Source organism: Gopherus flavomarginatus, chromosome 1 (assembly GCF_025201925.1).
Source record: "Gopherus flavomarginatus isolate rGopFla2 chromosome 1, rGopFla2.mat.asm, whole genome shotgun sequence".
Lineage (NCBI taxonomy): Eukaryota > Metazoa > Chordata > Testudines > Testudinidae > Gopherus > Gopherus flavomarginatus.
Window position 1 is genome coordinate 313,543,989 of NC_066617.1, and position 20,850 is coordinate 313,564,838.

Sequence of the window (20,850 nt, forward strand, 5' to 3'; positions counted from 1 at the left end):
TAATTCCATGATGTTGCACTATTGGGCTAAATGCTGCCAGAATATATTGTTCCACACACCTTAGATGCTTCTCTCTCCTGGAGACCTCAGGAGCTGTACAACTTTAACCGTACAAAAGAAACACTGAGTAAAGGCTGCTGTCATTGTATGCACTTAGTACGTGTTTAATTATACGGTTAGGCAGCCATACGCTTTTGGAGCAATGGAAGGCAGTGCTGCATAAGTCGCTACAAATATTATACCAGTTATACTGCACATGCTCAGTTTTCAGAGGTTCAGAACTAAGCTGATCAATATCAATTTTTACTGGTACACTCAGGGACGGCTCTAGGCATTTTGCCGCCCCAAGCACGGCAGGCAGGCTGCCTTCAGTGGCTTGCCTGCGGAGGGTCCGCTGGTCCCGCGGCTTCGGTGGACCTCCCGCAGGTGTGCGGGCGGAGGGTCTGCTGGTCCCGCGGCTTCGGTGGACCTCCCACAGGTGTGCCTGCGGAGGGTCTGCTGGTCCCGTGGCTTCGGCAGAAGCCGCAGGACCAGCGGACCCGCCGCAGGCACACCTGCGGGAGGACCGCCGAAGCCGCGGGACCAGTGGACCCTCCACAGGCAAACCACCGAAGGCAGCCTACCTGCCACCCTCATGGAACCGGCAGAGCGCCCCCCACAGTTTGCTGCCCCAAGCACGTGCTTGGCGTGCTGGGGCCTGGAGCCGCCTCTGGGTACACTGAAAAGCTCTGTCAAATTACAAGTATTTCCATGCCAAATTTCAGCTTTCTGTCCTCAGCAATTGTGGTCCCACAGAAGAGTCTGGAAGATATTTTTATTATGGAAAGAGATTTTTTTCACCTGCTTAGTACTCCAAAACAGCCACATTTTTCTCTGTTTGACCCCCAAATGCTCTCTTCCCCCCTGGCATCCTTCCCCCCAAAAGAGGCACAGACTGAGCCTAGAAAACTTGAACCCCATAGCTGAAAGTTTTGGAAGGTTATTAGCAACTGAATACATAGTTAGAATGGAAATAATTATATATTATAATGTTGTGATTGCATTCACTTCTGCTATTACATAATTCATTGAAAGATATCAGATAATTAATTAATTGAATTAAAATAGTATAACTATGTGTCAAACTTAGTTAAAATCATCATGTTTCCAGAAATTAGTCTTTGGAACTTAGTTGTTAAATATATTTCTAACTTTCAAAATCCAGTCTATGGAAAGAAGCTGTCAAGTGCAAATGAAACCCTATTGTTTCCCCAGGAAGTTTGACATGCATTAAGCCAGAAGTGGAATTGGTCATGTTAACATTAACACAACATTCATATATTGCAGTAATAATGAATCATCTCAGCCCAACCCTGTTAAAAGGTGCAGCCATCATGATATAATTTTGATTCAAGTACAAACACAACCAGAAATGAGTACTGAATAGCCATCAGCAACTGTACAGTGCAGCACTTCATAATGTATGATGATTGTTCAGTTTTTTACCTAATTGTACTGCTTTTTGTATGCACAAGTTCAGAATTCGTTTGCCTCTGAGTAAAAGAATTTCAGCTAGTCATGAAAAGACAAATTAAGGGGTTTGTTAGCATGATAAAATTAATCAATAAGTGTTGTCAGATTTCCTTTACGCTACTTCTTGGAAGCAATTCTCACTGGACTCGCTTCTGATTTTTAACCTAACTCTTCCCCTTAAAGAGAGATTATCTGCAATGCAAACATTAAAACAGAATTTTAAGAATTTATTGTGTTCTGTGTATTTACTATTTTGTGTTTCTTGCAGCTTGTAAAATGGACATGAAAAAGCTTAACTTTAATTTCTGGTCTGTTTCTGGTCAGTTTCAGCTTTTTATATACTACCACAGATTTTGAAATATGTTCTGCAGATGCTTTAGGGGAATGTTTTTAAAGTTGCTACTGGAATTCTTTTTTAAATTTCATGGAAACAAATTTGTTGCCCTTAAGTCTTGTAAAAGTTTGGTTTTGCAAATCCTCAATTTTGACTAAGGGCTTGTCTACACTGGCAAGTTTATGCACAGTAAAGCAGCTGTTTGTGCTCAACCTGCAGATGTGTACACACTGCCAAGCCACTTTGTGTGCAGAAACTCTTCAGTTGCAGTGCTGCAAAAAAACCCACCTCAATGAGAGTTGTAAAGCTATTTGTGCAGAGGTTCCAGTGCTCCATTGCCAGTGTGAACACTTGATTGCTTTCTGCACTGTAATTGGCCTCCGGAGCTGGACCATAATGCCTCAAGTGACTGCTCTGCTCATTGTTTTGAAGTCAGCTGCCCTGGAGACATGCAGCCCACCCCTTTCAAAGCACCTTTTCTAACAGCTATTGTGTGCTGTGCTGATCTGCTCCGGGACACACAGCAAACCATTAATGTGGAATGCTTGTGCTGTTGAACACAGGAGAGAGAGAGAGAGATTGCTGTGCAAAGAGCCCCAGGGAGGGAGGCGGGGGCTGATGTCCGGGTTCCTCTCCCTGCCTCAGAACTGGTTGCTTCCTGACGCTGCCTGAAATTGCAAGACAGCATGCAGACACACTCTCTGTCCCCCAAAACACACTCTCTCCTCTCCCACACACACACACACACACTCTTTTCAGTTGAAAAAGTAGCTGGCAAGGTAGTAGGATGCCCATGGAACAATGAGATTGGGAAACCTGCATTATGTGACACTGTGCCTGCCCCATGAGGTATTGCAAACCCTTCCAAAAGCACCCTGTAGCCAGTTGCATAGTAGGATAGCTACCACAATGCACTGCTGTCTTTGCCATTGCAAGAGCTGCTAATGTGGATGCACTCCAGTGTCACAAGCAGCACAGTGTGGATGCGCAACAGCGGTTTAATCCAGCATTTTAATAAAAGTGGTATAATTTATGGCACATAAACTTGCCAGTGTAGACATATCTTAAGTTTGATGTGACTGTCTCTTTAAATATGAAAGTTAAATAACACCTGGACCAAATTCTATTAGTGCAGCTCCACTAGGTGAAATTATGCTCAGTTACACAGCTTATCTAATAAAAGCAGCAAATCAGGGAGGATGAGGCCCTCTTCTACTCCCTTGGTTTTCACACCTCAGCTGCTAGAACTAACCTCGTTATCTCTAGCCTGCTTATTGCTTGCATATATATACCTGCCCCTGGCAATTTCCACTACATGCACCCATGAAAGCTCATGCTCCAAAATGTCTGTTAGTCTATAAGGTGCCACAGGATTCTTTGCTGCTTTTACAGATCCAGACTAATACGGCTACCCCTCTGATACAGGTTATCTATAGATCTGAACCACAGCCCCAAATAACTGTCTCAGAAGTTGACACTATTTATTGCTGCATTGTGATCTGAGCCATTTTGTGCTTTACTTTCCTATGGAAGTCAAAAAGAAATTCCCACTAGTCAGCAAGGCAGGAGTCCAAATTAACTTTTTTTAGTATGCTTTTTATTCAGCCATATTCATTCTTTTCTAGCACTCAAGGTGTAAGCGGGTCAGAATTTCCAGTGGAAATTTCACCATTTTGAATTTTGGTTCTGTTCTGATTCAGAATGGAAATAAATATTTTCAGAATTTCCTGCAAATGGAACTTTTGTAAACTTTTTTCATTTTGAAAACACTGCAACATGTTCTCTAAAACTGTGTGTTCCCCAGGTTCCCTAGCAGCTCCTGACTTGAATAGCAGCAGTGAAACTGACAATTATTTGCATTGTTGTTGTTGCCATGTTGGTCGCAGGATATCAGAGACACAAGGTCTGAAATAGACCTGCTCTGTGTAGCTCAAAAGCTTGGCTCTTACATCAGCAGGAGCTGATCCAATAAAAGATATTACCTCACCCACTTTGTCTCTGAGAAGAATAATATCAGTTTCAGTCAGCAACTGCCAGGGTTTCCTGGGCCCTTGGCTTCAGGACAGCCCAGTGACCCTAGATCTTCCATATTCCTGGGCCAGCTGGCTTACTGAACTGCTTAACTCACAGGCCAGCTGGCTCTCTAGGCTGCAGGAGTTGCCCCAGGAATCTGATGGCCTGGGCTCCCAACTCCACATCAGTCCTTTTGGTGGGCCGCTGAGGAGTTGGGCAGGTGAGCTTGCAGGCAAGTTTTGAACCTGGCCTGTGTTCCATTGGAGGGTTAGTCAAAATTGGCATTTCCACAAAATGGTTAGTTTTCAGCAAATTCGCAGTTCCTAATGGAAAACCATTCAGTTGGAAAATTTCTGACAAGCTCTATTCAGTGGGAATGCAGTACCTGATTGTCCAACTGAAATGTTACCACTTGTTGCTTGAATTTGGGTTTCCTTCTTGATGGGTATTTTCTTTCTTTCCCTGGGTACCCAGACATGTAATGCCGTAGTCATAAAGTGCACGTGTTTCAAAATTTGTGGCATTGCTGTGTTTACCCTATTAAGTGCATTACTAATAATATTTCATGTATAGGTGGTATTGTTTCAATGTATGTTGTGGTAACCTTTGGATAATTGTTTTGAAATTGCTTATATTTTTTCGTTCTCCGTTATATGAATTACTTATCCTTTTTGTACCAATTAAGCTGATAATTATAAATTAAAAATATCAAATGTTTTACTATTTTAAAATACTGTGGTAGTGTCCAGAGGCCCCCAGTTAGGAATCAGGACCCCATTATGGTAGGCTCTTTATATACATTGTTTCTAATAATGTATTACACATGGAAAGTAATCATAACCACACTGTGTTTATTTCAGCTATTCATTTTTTTTCTCCCTTCCTCCATCCCCCACTCTGAATAGCCCGAACACCACTCGGTGTTTCCTGTATCTTCCCTCACATGTCTGATCCAAACAAAGTGAGACCACGATTTCTACCCCGCCCATGTAAATATCAGCAGTGTTAATAGCATGTGAAACTTTGCCTGTGTGTCGGGGGGAAAAAGCTTACAAGAGACATGTCTATGGGCTGATGCAAAAGGAAAATTCAGTACTGCGGTTGCTCACAATACTCTGACAACTGTTTCGTTTCATCATAATATAATTCCTATGTACAGTACCATGGAAGCTTTAAAGGAACTCTTAAATTATTCTTATTAGAGGAAGACAAAAATCCTATTGTGTTGAACAAACGTTTATTCAGCTGCTTTAGGAGGACATTATATTTAGAACCAGCATTTATTGATACCCATAATATACATTAAATATAAAGTATTATGGGCTAAATTGAGCCTTTAGATTCCTCCCTGAATATAGGGCAGTGTATAGTTGGGTTCCCCAGTCTAGAAAATAGTTCTGGACTAGGACACCTTCCACGGAGAATTTGCTGCATCATAATTTTAAACGATGCAGCATAATAAGATGCAGCATATTTCTTCCTTTTGTGTCCAGCCAACTCCATTGTTTGCTACTTTAACTATTTCAGCTAACAGAATTCTTAAATTCCCTTTTATTTTTATAACGTTAAGAAATGAAAATCTGAACAATTTGCATTAGATTTACATGGAAGTATAAATATTTCTAAACAAAAACCCCTGTGTAAGATGGTAGGTCTGTCATTACCTACCTTTCAATGGAGGAGAGTCAGAGTGCAAAATTTTATTTGCAAAAATCCACTTGTCGTCATCCCACACCGGTAATAGTTATATTATTAAACTAAATCTTGCATTTCTAAATGTTGCAAAATGAAAAGTAGTTTAAAAAAAAACACAAAAAATCCTTCTGACCACAATAAATAGAAATTCTGAAGGGCTTTGAGCCACATAGTCAAAGCTGTTCCTCATCTTCGGATGTGGGAGTGCAAAGGCTTCCACACTCGGTCTTTGCCACCATTACTCTCATTTTATTGCCAAGCCCCGCTACACTGAAATAACAAGGTCTGCAACATACTGCTGTTACAGCTAGCAGATATCTGCACTGCAATCACTGTTTTCTTTATTTTTAGAAAAGTAAAGCATCACAACTGCAGCATTTGTTATAGCTAAAGGTACTTACAATTTAAGGCTAACGAAATTCATTGTTAACTACAGGATCACAGGAGCTGTTGCTCTTCATATTTCAGTAGCTCTCGACTCACTCACTGGCCTGGATTTGCTTACTCTTTGCTGCGCTTTTTGTGTAAATCTAGAGCAGTGGTTCTCAGTCTGCAGCCCTATCAGCACACAGCTGCGGTCCATGTGACATCCGCAGGGCCAGGCAGATAGTATTGGATGCAGCCCACAATGGCCAATAGGTTGAGAACCACTGATCTAGAGTAATAGATGCTGTGTGTTAGAGTCCCTGCCAAAAACAAACAAAAGACTGTAAGGTATGGAACCAGTAGGCTCAATGTTGCATTTTTTCACTGGAGGATAGCAACTGCTGCATATGAAATGGAGTTAGCATTGTATTCCCAATGGATGTGGTCTCCTCATCTCAAAAAAGATATACTGACATTAGAAAAAGTTCAGAAAAGGGCAACTAAAATGATTAGGGGTTTGGAATGGGTCCCATATGAGGAGAGATTAAAGAGGCTAGGACTTCTCAGCTTGGAAAAGAGGAGACTAAAGGGGGATATGATAGAGGTCTATAAAATCATGAGTGGTGTGGAGAAGGTGAATAAGGAAAAGTTATTTACTTGTTCCCATAATCAGAGGGGTAGCTGTGTTTAGTCTGGATCTGTAAAAAGTGGGACAGAGAGTCCTGTGGCGCCTTATAGACTAACAGATGGATTGGAGCATAAGCTTTCATGGGTGAATACCCACTTCGTCAGATATATGCATCTGATGAAGTGGGTATTTACCCACGAAAGCTTATGCTCCAATCCGTCTGTTAGTCAATAAAATGCCACAGGACTCTTTATCGCTTGTTCCCATAATGTAAGAACTAGGGGCCACCAAATGAAATTAACGGGCAGAAGGTTTAAAACAAATAAAAGGAAGTTCTTCACGTAGTGCACAGTCAACTTGTGGAACTTCTTGCCTGAGGAGGTTGTGAAGGCTAGGACTGTAACAGGGTTTAAAAGAAAACTAGATAAATTCATGGAGGTTAAGTCTATTAATGGCTATTAGCCAGGATGGGTAAGGAATGGTGTCCCTAGCCTCTGTTTGTCAGAGGGTGGAGGTGGATGGCAGGAGAGAGATCACTTGATCATTGCCTGTTAGCTTCACTCCCTCTGGGGCACCTGGCATTGGCCACTGTCAGTAGACAGGATACTGGGCTGGATGGACCTTTGGTCTGACCCAAACTGGCTGTTCTTATGTAACCCAGGCTTGCTCTCTACTCCACATTCTGCCTCATGGACCTATAGCCAGCAGTCAAGGTCTGTTCCCGTCTAGACCTTACTGCTTTTCCCTGAGTCCTATCCTACCTACCTGGCCTCCTCCCTCTCTGGATTGGTGAGCCCAAATGCACCTCCCCTTCTCCCAGGGAGTGACTGTAGACTTTCCCAGCAGTCCCTTTCGCTCTCAGCTTCTGGGCTTTCTGCAGGCCTCTCCACCTGAACCTGCTTCCAATGAATTCCCTGCTCCCTGGCTTCTCCTCCAGGTGCAGCCTATGGAGTTAATTGGTTCACCTGGCCATCTTAACCCCTTCCAGTCCTGTATGAGGTGGACACACTATGACACAGAGATTTTCATGTTCAAAGTACTTAACATATCTAATCCAACTCACAGCTGTGTGAGGTGCATAGATGCATATCAGAGCTAGCCAGAAAATGTTTTTTGTTTTCCCCTATGTAAAATTAAAAACCATTCAGGTTTTGGCTTTTCAGTTTTCCAACAACAACAAAAAAATCTAATCTGAGTAAAGCAGATTTTTTTCTGCAAAATATTTCTTTTAGGCAAAAACTCAATTTTCAGTCACAGTTCTGATGGAATTTTTTTGACCAGTTCTATCTGTAATCCCCATTATAGAAGGGGAACTGCAAAAAAAGAGGTGAAATTACTAGTTTGAGGCCACAGAAGGTTTCAGTGTCAAAGCATGGATTAGAATTCTGAACTTCCTCATTCTTTGTTATTTGTGACTAAGGTCATATGTCTGAAATGGAAGGAAGACTGTCCAGTCTCTCCCAAAAATGTCCTTTTACAGACAAGGCTCTGTTCTCAAAGTTTCATCCATGTTTGATGTACTACATTGAACATATTACAAAAGTTTACTGATCCTACAGAGAAAGAGGTAAGGGAAGGTGTGGTTCAAATTGAAGCAGCCTTCATACCACTCACATATGCATTGTCTTGTCTTCAGCTGAGAAGCATTTTAAATCCCCCATACATACAATTTGAAATATTAAATGGTTATTGTCAAGATAAAAATCAAACTCAAAACAAATCATTGTACTGATCCTTGCTTCTGACCAAACCTTAGACTGCGAAAGCAAAATTAAAAAAAAGTTTAATTGATTTTCAAGCAAAGTTAATTTACTTTCAAATTTGTCATTTTTACTTCAGATTCTCAATGCTGCAATGTTTGGGGGTAGCAAACTCAGCACAGCTGTGCTAATAATTTCTAAACAGTTTCCATTTCATTCTAAATCAACTACAGAAACATTTCTATTGATCTTGGCTTTTTAAATGTGGGGAGAGTGTTGTCCTTAGATTTCCATTCCAACACTCAAATGCTAGTACCCTAAGGTACAAATTATTAGATCTAACAAAATTAGAACTTGTCTAATTTTTCAGATCTATAGAGGTGTATAGACCTTAAGATATATTGACCATTGGGAATTCAATGAACAAATTAAATTTCAGCTGTAAAATTACTATAGAAAATAATTTTGATGACAAGATGGTAGATTGGGTTAATACAATATGGTGCGATTTTCAAAAGCAACATAGGCTCAAATGTCGTATTGACTTTTTTGTTGGAGTTTTGCTCCAAAATCACTTTGGGATTTTTGAAAGCACCTAAGTAATCAATATGCAGGTTTGGGTCACAAGTGAAAAATATTTTTTTAATTCTAAAGGCTTTGCACATTGCAGAACCACTATATATTCTTACCTGAATGGGGAAGGGGGGTGGAGGGGAAGAGATAAAACAGGCCAAGAGTATAAACCTTGCTTTAACTTTCAAAATGCTTTTTGAGCATTGAAAAATAACTCTTAAAATGCCCTTGTGAGCTTCTATATTTATTGCCTTTTAATTGGTCCGTATAAGCTTATTCGTTTACAAATAAAAATGTTTTTCTAACTCCTTGTCCTGCAAATTCAGCCTGGAATCTGAAACTCAAGTTGATTTATCTCTGGATCACAATTAATCACTCAAAAACATTCTTCATTCAATGAATGTTTGATGTATGAGCCAGAATAGTGTCTAGTACTGTCTCTTAGCTTTTTGGCTGTGCGGTACTCCTAGGAGGAAAGTAATTTAAAACTTACTTTTGTCATTAAAGAAAGCATCTGACTCTGAATTAGCCCAGGAAGAAGTTGTCTTAGCTAACTATTGTTTTTATTCACAAATCTGACCATAAGGACACCACTTTTACATGTTAAGACTGCATTTGAGCAACTTCCTCTGTTCTTTTCTGCTGTATTTTAGCCGCTGTGAGTTTTGGCATTCATTAAACTATAAAAGTGATCATGCAGATCCTTGAAAAGCAATGGCAACATTTTCCAAAATAGGAACTTTTGGCAACCCCCCTCATAGGTGACTAAATATGGACTTAAGAGCTCAAGTTAGGCTCTTATTTTGGAAAACTTTGGCCAATGTACCTATAAATCTGCACTTATTCTAGCTGTGTTTGAGATGTGATAACTCTGCTGACGGTAGATTTCGCCTCATCTGAGATCTAAATAATAGACACTTTATCTATATCTATACACACACAATACTTTCTTTATTACTATTCTAATTCTTACAATACCTAGAAAGCTAAAGTCTCTTCCTTGTGAAATGACTGTGGCATCTAATATTCATATTTTCTAAAAGTTTAAATTATGGCCAGAGCTAAAGATTTTCTTGCCATTGTGAAGCACAGGTAACAAAAATGAATATTTTCTTGTTTTTAGTCCCATGTGCAAATTTTTAAGACAATCAAGTAAAGGTATTGATATGAAGTTAAAATGACTGTAAGCTTGCTAGGGTAGATATGGCCTAAATCTGTGCTTAGGTGTCTAAATTTTAAAAATTGCTGAGCACTCACAAATGGGAGCAGCAGATGAACAGCACTTCTAAAAATCAGGTAACTTTATTTAGGTGGCTAAGTACGATTTTAGTAAGCTAACTTTTTTTGCACACTGGTTTAAAACTTTTGGCCTAAGAATCTTGCCTCGGGGACACAGTGAGGAGTTGGTGCCAAGGTCAGGATTGGAATTCAAGAGCTCCTAGTCCTGTGCTTAGGCGTACGGTTCTTGCAACAAATTTTTTAGTGGCCTCAGAGTGTGGCCAGCAATTCTTGCTGGTGGCTGTTCTGACCAATTTTTCTAAAATAATTAACTTTTAGAAAAAAACAAACATGCACATATACATGTCCCAATTGTAATTTATTTATGTAGGGTTTCTTTGCAGACTCAATAATAAAAATAATATACAGTTGTCTTTTAGTCTTTACTGGACCTAAACACAACAGAAACATCCCCTATGGCCCCTGCTGCCTCCCCCATTCCTCACTGCCTCACTGGGCTTCCCACCCCCCTATTGCGGCCAGGCCCTGCTTTATTGTCCCCCAACCCCCCATTGCCCTGAGCTGCCTTCCATGGCCTCACACCCTGGGCCCACCACACTCCTTGCCTCTTGACCACATCTCACCTATAAGGCTGGTCCTGCTGAAGCTCCTTTGTCCTGGGATTGAAGCCCAGAGCCAGAGCCCTGTGGCTGAAGCCCCAAAGGTGGGTTGGGAAATCACCAGCTGCCTGTGGAGTCCAAGTTTCTTCCTGTCTTGTGCACACCAGCCCCATGTGTATGCAGAGGCACTGCCCAGAGCCCACAGGGGGCTGTGCAGTGCAGGGCACCGATCCCCTGCTGGTGACACCAGCAAACACCAAGGCAATGCATCTAGGAGCAACAGCTGGTTACTGCAGGGAGGGGCTGCTGTTCCTTTCCAGCCATTTCCACCCAGGACTCCTGGGCCAGGAGGCTGTTGTGGCTTCAGAAAAATCTGCTGGTGGCTACATTTGGGAAACACTGGCTTAGACCATGCTGCAATGAAAATCCTGAGAGTACAATGTGGGAGAATGTACAGTTAGGGTATGTGTACATGCAGTCAGAGATGTGACTGCAGTACTCTTAGATCCAGCTAACTTGGATAACAATAGCAGTGAAGCCTCAGTTATTAGCTGCTCCTGTGTCTACTCAAGAGTCCTGGGTGGAGCTGTACAGCTCATGGTACCTGGAGTACACAGACCTTGGGTCCTAGGCAGGGTTGTGCAACTAGTGCTGCCATTGCTTCACAGCTATTGTTGTTTGAGCTAGCTAGATCAAAGCTAGCTTGGCTATGTCCACAGTTGCTGCAGTCACACTTCTGATTGCAATGTAGCTACTCCCTTAGTGTTTGGCTTTGTTTTTTAAATGATGCCTTGGAAAGCCTGTTTTAAAGGGCAGTACCCTTTGTGCAATTTTATCTCCTCAGCCTGTTCTGGCCTCTGGGCCAGTGATTCTGTATTTATGTAATCTTTGAAAAAGCTACCCCACTTCACCCTACCAAATTCTGGGAGGAATTGGGAGTGGGTTCATTGTGCTTAACTTCTATGATGTAGGGGTGTCGTACCACAGTTCACCTTCCAGTGAATTGAATAGCTTTGCCTAGCTGAGAACCTCAGCCATCATTTTCTTTTCGTGGAAGGATGGTGGCTGATGACAGGCTGGTAAGTGTGTGCACATATGCAAACACCAAGAATGAGACTCTCAGAACATCATTTTAAGCATCTTGTGAGGAGAGCAAGAAAAAAACAAAATTAAAGGTCTTTCAATTAAAAAAGTAACAAAGCTACTGCACTAACAAGTAATTTTAAATTTTACTCCTCTAGCCTTGTTCTTTTTTTGTGTGCTTGTGCAGTGAGGAACTAACTTTGAAAGTTATCTGTGCATCTGCTAGTAGGCAGACAGTTATGTAAAATAACTTAGAACAACTAAAAAAAATCTGAGTTTACAAGCTAAAGTGAAATAAGTGATTTAGATTATTCATCATAAGTATAATTGATTATAAATTTCAGTTAAATTATATTTTAAATGCTATTTTATAGTTGCCATTATTATATCATTAAGTTAAAAAGCTCTTTGAATAGCTGCAGTGAAACAAGATGTATAACTAGTTTTAACTGCACAGATTTGCCAGTGACTTTATTAATCTGAATAGCATATGTAAAACTGTTGAGTGCATTTCTAAAACAAGGTCGGTAAAGCAATATCTTTTACTGGACCAGCTTCTGTTGGTGAATATAAGTTGGCCGAGTAAAAGTTACTGTTTCACCCACCTTGTGTGTGTCATATCCTGGGACCATCACGGCTACAACACTGCAAACAGATATATTCCAATAACTTTCTGGGTTTTATCTTTTTCTAAAGTCTGGTATGAACCAAAGAAATATTTCAAGGTTGCCCGCTGAGATCTTTTATAGCACTTGATGTAAGCCGTGCCTGTACTGTAAGGCACAAGTTTTAAAATTTTGTTTTGCAGAGTCAAACTCTGCTGTAAATAAGAATTTACTATGAAACTGTATGTTATACGGTGCTTTTTAGGAGTTCGAGTTAATGTCAAGGGTGACATACAAGTTCTGATTGTATTTGTTACAGTATTTGTATTTCGCTTTTATTTTTCTCTGGATCCCCCATTTCATTTTATAAACTCACCCTTAGCATTTATGTTTATGGCAAACTTTTCTTGTGAGAATGCATTCAAGCTTTCCTCTCATCATGGAGGATTACCCAGGCCATTATCCACTGAATTCTATCCCACATTTGTAGTATTTCAGTTTGTGATACTTTTGAGTTTTCCTTTCTATATGACTGTGGGATAGAATCATAGAATATCAGGGTTGGAAGGGATCTCAGGAGACCATCTAGTCCAAGCCCTGCTCAAAGCAGGACAAATCCCCAGACTTTTTTTTTTAAAACCCCAGTTCTCTAAATGGCCCCCTCAAGGATTGAACTCACAACACTGGGTTTAGCAGGCTAAACCACTGAGCTATCCTCCCCCAGGAGACTTTTGAGCGCATCGTTGTAATATGGGCTTCCACCAGCCCTTAACATTCCCAGCCAGTCCAGCCCTTTCCCCGCTGGCTGGGAATGTTATGTTAGTAATATTGCAGTATGGTTAGGCTGCCAAAGTCGTTCAGAATCAAATTCTGATAAGGTAAGCTCTTTAAGTAGCACAAATGTACATTTTCAATAACAGTAACCAATATGCATTTCTATCCTAAAGTGAAATTTGAATAACACTTACATAGTGATAGACACAATTGGACGATATAGTTGAACATCAAACTGCAAGTGTAGTACATGCTTTCTGTAACATGAACTCGGCCTTCCTCAGATTGCCCAGAAGTAAGAGTGCTTGAATTGCTAGTCACATATCTACATATTATAACTGAACAGAGAAATCCAGAACACAAGTATACTTTAGTTCAATTTTTATTCCAGACTTTATCATCTTTGGGAGAACCACCACTTGACACTTCCTTAACTTTCTAAATATTTATTATTTTACAGTAAAGGTAAATTCTGAGCAAAATATGCACAATACTCCAGCTTCTGAAGAATGTATGAAACACATGGCACTTTTAAACAAAGTTGCATCTTGCTTCATATAAACTCTTAATTCTTAAAAATTCCTGGATTTATTGCAGCAGTTTTCAGGCATCTCAAATAAATAAATATTTTTAGTATCTCTAAATGTGTAAGGCACTCACATTTAAAAATCTGGACAACAAAATTATGGCGCTTATGTGACGTACAGAACATCTAGGAGAGGGTACTTTACAATAAACAGATAACTGCCATTTCTTGTCTTCTTGGAAAAGAATATGTAATATGTCACCCAGGATATCTTTGACATGCATCTGAGGAAGTGGGTATTGACCCACGAAAGCTCATGCTCCAAAACCTCTGTTAGTCTATAAGGTGCCACAGGATTCTTTGCTGCTTTTACAGGATATCTTTGTTCATGTGAGGAATACTTGATGTTTTTTCAATAGCAAAGCAGCACTTTTGAAGTTAAATTACACAACCCAAACAGAACACTTATTTTAAGATTTTAGTCTTTGTTTTAGTCTTATTTGCTATAGTTTCTTAGGAACAGCTTTGAGTTTGTTTTGTCAGCAATATTCTTATCAAATAACTGACAAATCTTGTTTCAGTAACTTTACAGATGGATTAAAAAGTATGTAAATTTGTTTTTACAAAGGAATAGCTTAACTTTTGTCAACAAATCCTACAAAAAATGATGGGTGTGGAATCTGTGGAACTGACACCAGAGTTGCAATAACTTGATCAATGCTTTGAAGAATCCAGACATTAAGAAATCAGCATGTAAACAAAATAGTTGCAGCCTAAAATAATGTCTTCACAATTTAATTTTTTAATTTAAAGTGTTTTAACCTGTTAACACAAACAATGTGAAGACTTGCTCTTCTAACTTCATAATATGTTGAATTGTAAAACACTTTTGGGCTGTGTTAGTATCAACTTCAGTTTCCAAATATCAGGTTTTTTTGTGTGGTTCAAAATTGTAAGGAGACACAGGAGGGACTCTGTAATAAGTCCATGGAATCTGTGACATAAAGGCAGAAGAGAGAAAACTTCGACAACTATAAAAATATTTGTAATTCTTGCAGGAACTACATTTTTCTATAAAGTATGTTTAGAAGTGACATTTAACTTTTTCCCATTTTTAATCATTATGTAAACAGTTTTCTAAGTGAAGAAAGTTTATTCAGTGTACAAGAAAACATTTTCACAGCTGAAGAAAGATGCATTTCAGTCCCAGTATTTTCTCTCTATTTATATTGTAGATTCATTGTCAAATATTTTAGCTTTTAAAGTCTGGAGGCTGTGTTGAATAAAATTTTCAGTAACTTGAATTTCAGAGAATCGGGAATTGTGTGTTCTAGCTGATCTGTTCCTTATTGAGTTTTGAATAGTGTCTGATGTAAAATAGTATATTATAGGGTCAAAACAACAATTTGAAACTGCAATGCATAGTGTGATAGGATACATAGTCCTCACAGCAGTTACTAATGAACAATTAATCCATATTTGTGTTCTCATAAGAGAATAAAGTATTAGGGTAACGTTATATGGCACAAAACAGAAACAGAATATCACCAAATGGACAAAAATCATTTTGAGTACCTTCTTTTTGCTTAACTTGTTCCGACTTAAAGTAACTGGTTTATTCAAAGTCCTTAAAACCATTGTAGAACAGGTCACATTTAAGATTAGTGGAATAAAAAATCCCACAATTTCAATGAAGATAACAATCCTTGATATATAGGTTTTCCATGTGGTATCAGGAAAGTTTTCAAAACATGTGTTTTGTCCAGTGTCATTTCGAGTGCCAGTAGAGGGAAAAAAGCTTGCTGGCATGCTTCCTGCTAGTACAGTTATCCATACTGCAACACAGACAATTTTTGCATTTCTTTTGGTTCTAAGAGTCTTAGACCAAAAAGGGTGCACTATGGCTAAAAAGCGATCTATGCTTATACAAGTTAAGAATAAAATGCTTCCATACATGTTTGTATAAAACATGGTGACAGAAATCTTGCAAAGTATATCTCCAAATGGCCAGTTTCTTATTGCAAAGTAATAAATCCTGAATGGTAATGTAAGTACAAAAAGCAGATCAGATATTGCTAAATTAAGCATGTAAGTTGTTGTTTCATTTCGCATTTTTAATGTGAATGTAAAAATGTATATAGCAACGCAATTTGATATTAGACCAAGGACAAACACCATGCTAAACGTACATCCGTATAAAATATACTTAAAGGAGTCCTCAGTGGAACAATTAGCGCTTACCATTATAATAGCAATTTAAATTTACAATGTTGAATTCCTTTCGTTGTTAGCAGCCCTTCTGCAGTAACTGCTTTAAAATCTCTGGGTAGCTTGCAGATGAATTTGGTCTATGAATGATTTCATAGGTTTTCCATTTTACTTTAAAACTTCCAAGTTGAAACATGAATGTTGCAGTAGGAAGATACTGCTCTGGGAATCACCCGGAGATCATTCTTTTCTTCCAAATGCCACAATAGTCACACATCCAGTCCTGGGCGATAATAAACACAGGCTTACAGGCAACGGATGAGGTCATCCTTATATTTAATTCCACGCTCTTGTTTTCCCAGTTGTTAATGAAGCTGATACAGAACTTGCTGCTTTATGTTCAACTACAAGTCAAAAAGCAGAGAAGTACTTTAAATGCACACTTTCCAAAGTTGTTTAACTGGGAATGTGTAACTGAGGTTCCTTAGGAAGAGATTTCCTGGGCTCTGTAAGATGTAGGAGTTTCCACCTCTTTCACTGCCGCCTTGCTGTGAAACAAGCTTTTCAACTTGTCTGCATGCTAACCCCACAGGGCGGAGTGCAGGCTGCTTAGAAATTCAGACATACAATTCCAAAGCGTGTTTGTTCTTGCTGAATTTAGATCTCCCCCTCAGATGCTGAGTGTGTAGTATGCCTTGAATATCTGAAGAGAGAGGGGGGAAAAAAAAGCTCGATCAATTTGTAATATGACATCATAGGAAGAAGAGGCTGGACTTAAAGACAGAATGGTTTCAATTCAGTTTGTTTGCCTTTCTTTAATCAGATAATGTGTCTGCAGGAAATATACCTCTGAGGCATGCAAATGCTCAGAATGGTGGAGCAGTCTGCCATTAACTCTTTATGTAGCAGGAAAAAGGCCCTTGTCATCAAAAGTGCTTTTAATTTTTTTTAATTATTTGACAAATTCAGTACAAAATCTTTTTTTTTCTCAATTTTAGTTGTGAAAGACATTTGGGCTGGCAGAATAACTCCCACCTCTTAAACGTTTCATTTTCTTAGTAAAATTATTATTTATATTTTGAAATTCTTAATGGCTACCTCTGAAATTTTCTTAAAGATGTATTTTTGTAAAAAGTATCCTTCCTTGTGATGGTACATAATGCTCATCAAGAAACAGAGACTAGCTGATCTTAATTCTCTAACCACTTCAGCAGATGTGTGACTTTCCTCATGTGAGCAGCCCTTTTTGAAGTCAGAGAAAGTCAATGGGGCATATTTTATTTATTTTTCCCATGAGAACTGTTAATTTATGTGAAGGGAAGATTATAAACACAGTGGAATTGAATCTGGGGATTACTGGGAGGAAAAGGGGGAAGCAAAGGGGAGAATAAAGCAATATGTTGTGGGATTGGGAAGGAGAATTTAGTGAGCCTAACAATCAAAATCACAGACTGCTAAATTTCTAACTAATAAGACATGCCTATTATCACCTCGATCACTGTGCATGTATATTATATTCCTTTTCACTTGCCTTTGTCTTTTTAAATTGTACATTCTGTGGGGCAGGGAAATCATTTTCCTCTGTTGGTAAAGCACCTAATACATTTTCGGTTGTACCGCAATATAAGTAATATACCTGTTCTGATAATTTTATGAAGTGAATCACTTATTTGTACTTTCTGTAATTATTCCTACTAGTCACCGCCTAATACAATAAATAAATTTCTGCTTATTAAAATACTTTGTAAATTTTAAAGAGAACTCCTTTACAGGATCGCATGAGGAGACCCTCAGTTTAGATAGGCTAGTCTCTTCCTAGTGCCAAAAATGTGTATTTCACAGTCTTAAAAGAGGAAATCCTTGTGCATATGTATGACTGATGCAGTTCTTTCAAGCTAAATGTTAAGCAATCACACCTAAGACATGGCTTGGTTAGCAAATAGTGTATAGTCTATTCCCATTGTAAATGATGGTAGGTATTAGAGAACTTTATTCACAGGGGTGTGGCCTGGTTTTGCAATGTGAAGCTTAGCAAGCAGAAGTCAGAAATGCATCGGATAAGGCTTATTGGCAAATTTCTCTTTCCCTCCAAACAGTTTTACCCTGATTTCATGATGGAAGTGAAGCAGTTGAGCTCTACTTCCTCACATTTATGACCTGCTAAATGTCCACACTTGGAGACTCCTGTTAAACCAAGAAACACACTCAGTTTTCAATTTCTAAATATATTGGAGCTGAAAAGGTGAACTGAGCAGAGTGTGGCTATGTGTGCGCTGTTAACTTTCAGTCACAGCATAGATTTTACTTCATATTGTTGCTAAAAGCAACCACTTGTCTTGCTTACTGTAAGCACTACTATATATAGTTATATTTGTGTTGTCACTTTCTTATGCCTTAGGGGACTGATCCACAGCCCACTGAAGTAAATGGAAGTCTTTGCATTGGCTTCAACGGTTCAGGCCCTAGGAGTCCTGAGCTCACTTCTCTACTAAGGGGTTAGGTCCTCTTCTTAGTATGGACTGTGATTAAGTCACTTTCTTAGTAAAAGAAAACTATGGCACAAATATGTAACCCAAAACTTACAAACTTGGGTGTCTTAAGTTAAGCCCCTAGATCAGGGACGGGAAAACCATTTAGCCTGAGGGCCAGGGTGGGAAATTGCATGCAGGGCCATGAATGTAGGGCTGGGGCAGGGGGTTGGGTGTGGGAGGGAGTGTGATGTGAGGGAGGGGATGTGATGTGCAGGAAGGGGCTCAGGGCAAGGAGTTGGGGTGCAGGGTGCACGAGGGGGCTCAGGGAAGGGGGTTGAGGTGCAGGAGGCATGGGGCAGGGGGCTCGGGGCAGGGGTTTGAGGTGCAGCAGGGGGCTTAGGGCAGAGGATTGGAGTGCAAGATGGTTGCGGGATGTGGCAGGAGGCTCAAGGCAGGGGGTTGGGGCCTTAGGGCAGGGAGCTGAGGTGCAGGAGGGGTGCGGCAGGGGGCATAGGGCAGGGAGTTGGGGTGCAGGATAGGGACAGGGTGCAGCAGGTGGCTCAAGGTAGGGGGTTGGGGTGTGGGCTCCGGCCCAGCATCGCTTATATTGAGTGGCTCTAGGGTGGCAGCAGCATGTAGCAGGGCTAAGGCAGGCTTCCTGCCTGGCCCTGTGCCATTCCTGGAAGTGGCCGGCACCACATCCCTGCAGCCCCAGGAGGCAGAGGGCTCCACACACTGCCCTTGCCTGTGGGTACCTCCTCTGAAGCTCCTGTTGGCCACGGTTCCCTGTTCCCAGCCTATGGGAGCTGCAGGGGAGGGGGTGCCTGCAAGCAAGGGCAGTGCACAGAGCCCTCTGCCCCCGCCTCCCCCAGGGACCTCAGGGATATGGTGCTGGGAGCGACGTGGGGTCAGGGCAGGCAGGGAGCCCACGGGCCGTAGTTTGCCCACCCCTGCTCTAGATCCACATTTTAAGCACCTAAATAAATTTACTAACGGAAACCAACTCATCTATGAGATTAAGCACCAATGATGTAAATGCGTAACTGTGGATTTAGATGCATCACAAAGGCACGTAAGTCTGACAGTTTTTGCATAAATGACTTGTCAAAGATCACTCAGGAAGTAACAGATCTCTGGTCACCTGATTTCTAGACCTGTGTTTTATTCAGCTAGGATGTCAGTGTATAGGCAGTAAGACCTAGTGCATAGAGCACTGGACTGGGGTTTGGAAGGCCTAGGTTCTGTTCCTGGCTCGGCCAGTGACCTGCTGGGTGACCTTGGGCAAATCATGTCACCTCTCTGTGCCTCAATTTCTCCATCTTGTAAAGCAGTTTCAGATCTGTGGCTGAAAAGGCATGATCCAAAGCCCACTGAAGACCAAGATAAATCTTACACTTACTTCACTGGGCTTTGAAGCAGACCCCAAATCAGCATAGTCACTAACTCTCTGCACTTCACTTTACCGACAGAAAAGTGCTAAAAATTGTCCTGTTGCAGAAAGCACTGACTACACTGTGGTCCTATCTTGTGCTCCCTAGTTAGTGTATGAAATTAACACATTGGTGATAGCAGTGTTGAATTTGGAGAGGTTCAACTGTCTGACTACAAAGAGTTTGTGTTCAAATATTCTAGTCTCTCTTTATTTTGGAATGTTTTTAATTTTTCCATTCCCAAGTGCATCTTGTAATGAACAGTTGCAATCTGCTTTATATTTACTTCCAGAAAGGTTATGTTACTTACATGGACTTTTGTACTTTCTGGTTATGAAAGCTCTTGATTAGAAAACCCAAACATCTTTCTCCTTCAACTCACATTTTGTTTTGTTGATCTGAGTTTCTTTGTAGAGTTTAATAGCCAAATTGGAATTCAATTAGCAACTGTTGGCACCAATTTGATGTTCATGTTTAGATGATTTAAATTTGCATTTTAGAAGTGTTTAAAAATGGACTGCAGAATATTCTATTTGTAGAATAATAAATGCTGAGTAAGTTAAGTAACAAGCTTCTGTTAATTCTGGATGCCTTTTGATTAACTTATTTTCTGCTTCTCATCAGACACTAATTATAGATTTTAGGCCTGGTCTACACTACAAGTTTATCTCGATTTTAGCAGCATCAAACCGAATTAACTCTGCATCTGTCCACACAACGAAGCCTTTTATTTTGATATAAAGGGCTCTTAATATCGATATCTGTACTCCACCCCGACGAGGGGAGTAGTGCTGAAATTGGTATTGCCATTTCGAATTAGGGTTAGTGTGGCCGCAATTCGATGGTATTGGCCTCCGGGAGCTATCCCACAGTGCACCATCATGACCGCTCTGGACAGCAATCTGAACCCAGATGCACTGGCCGGGTAGACAGGAAAAGCCCTGCGAACTTTTGAATTTCATTTCCTGTTTGCCCAGCATAGAGTGCTGATCAGCACCGGAGACCATGCAGTCCCGGAATCAAAAAAGAGCTCCATTATGGACTGTGTGGGAGATACTGAATCTGATCTCTGTATGGGGAGATGAATCTGTTCT

At 40.3% G+C, this 20,850-nt stretch overlaps 2 protein-coding genes across 4 annotated transcripts in view; one reads left to right on the forward strand and one right to left on the reverse strand.

Annotated features, from left to right (window-relative positions):
* RB1 (RB transcriptional corepressor 1) overlaps positions 1-20,850 on the forward strand; it is a 192,254-nt gene that overhangs the window by 92,489 nt on the left and 78,915 nt on the right. The gene's annotated exons all lie outside the window — the stretch shown is intronic.
* LPAR6 (lysophosphatidic acid receptor 6) lies at positions 14,026-17,121 on the reverse strand. The gene has a single exon (XM_050950737.1). The coding sequence runs from the start codon at positions 15,889-15,891 to the stop codon at positions 14,872-14,874; it is 1,020 nt and encodes a 339-aa protein (XP_050806694.1). The 5' UTR covers positions 15,892-17,121; the 3' UTR covers positions 14,026-14,871.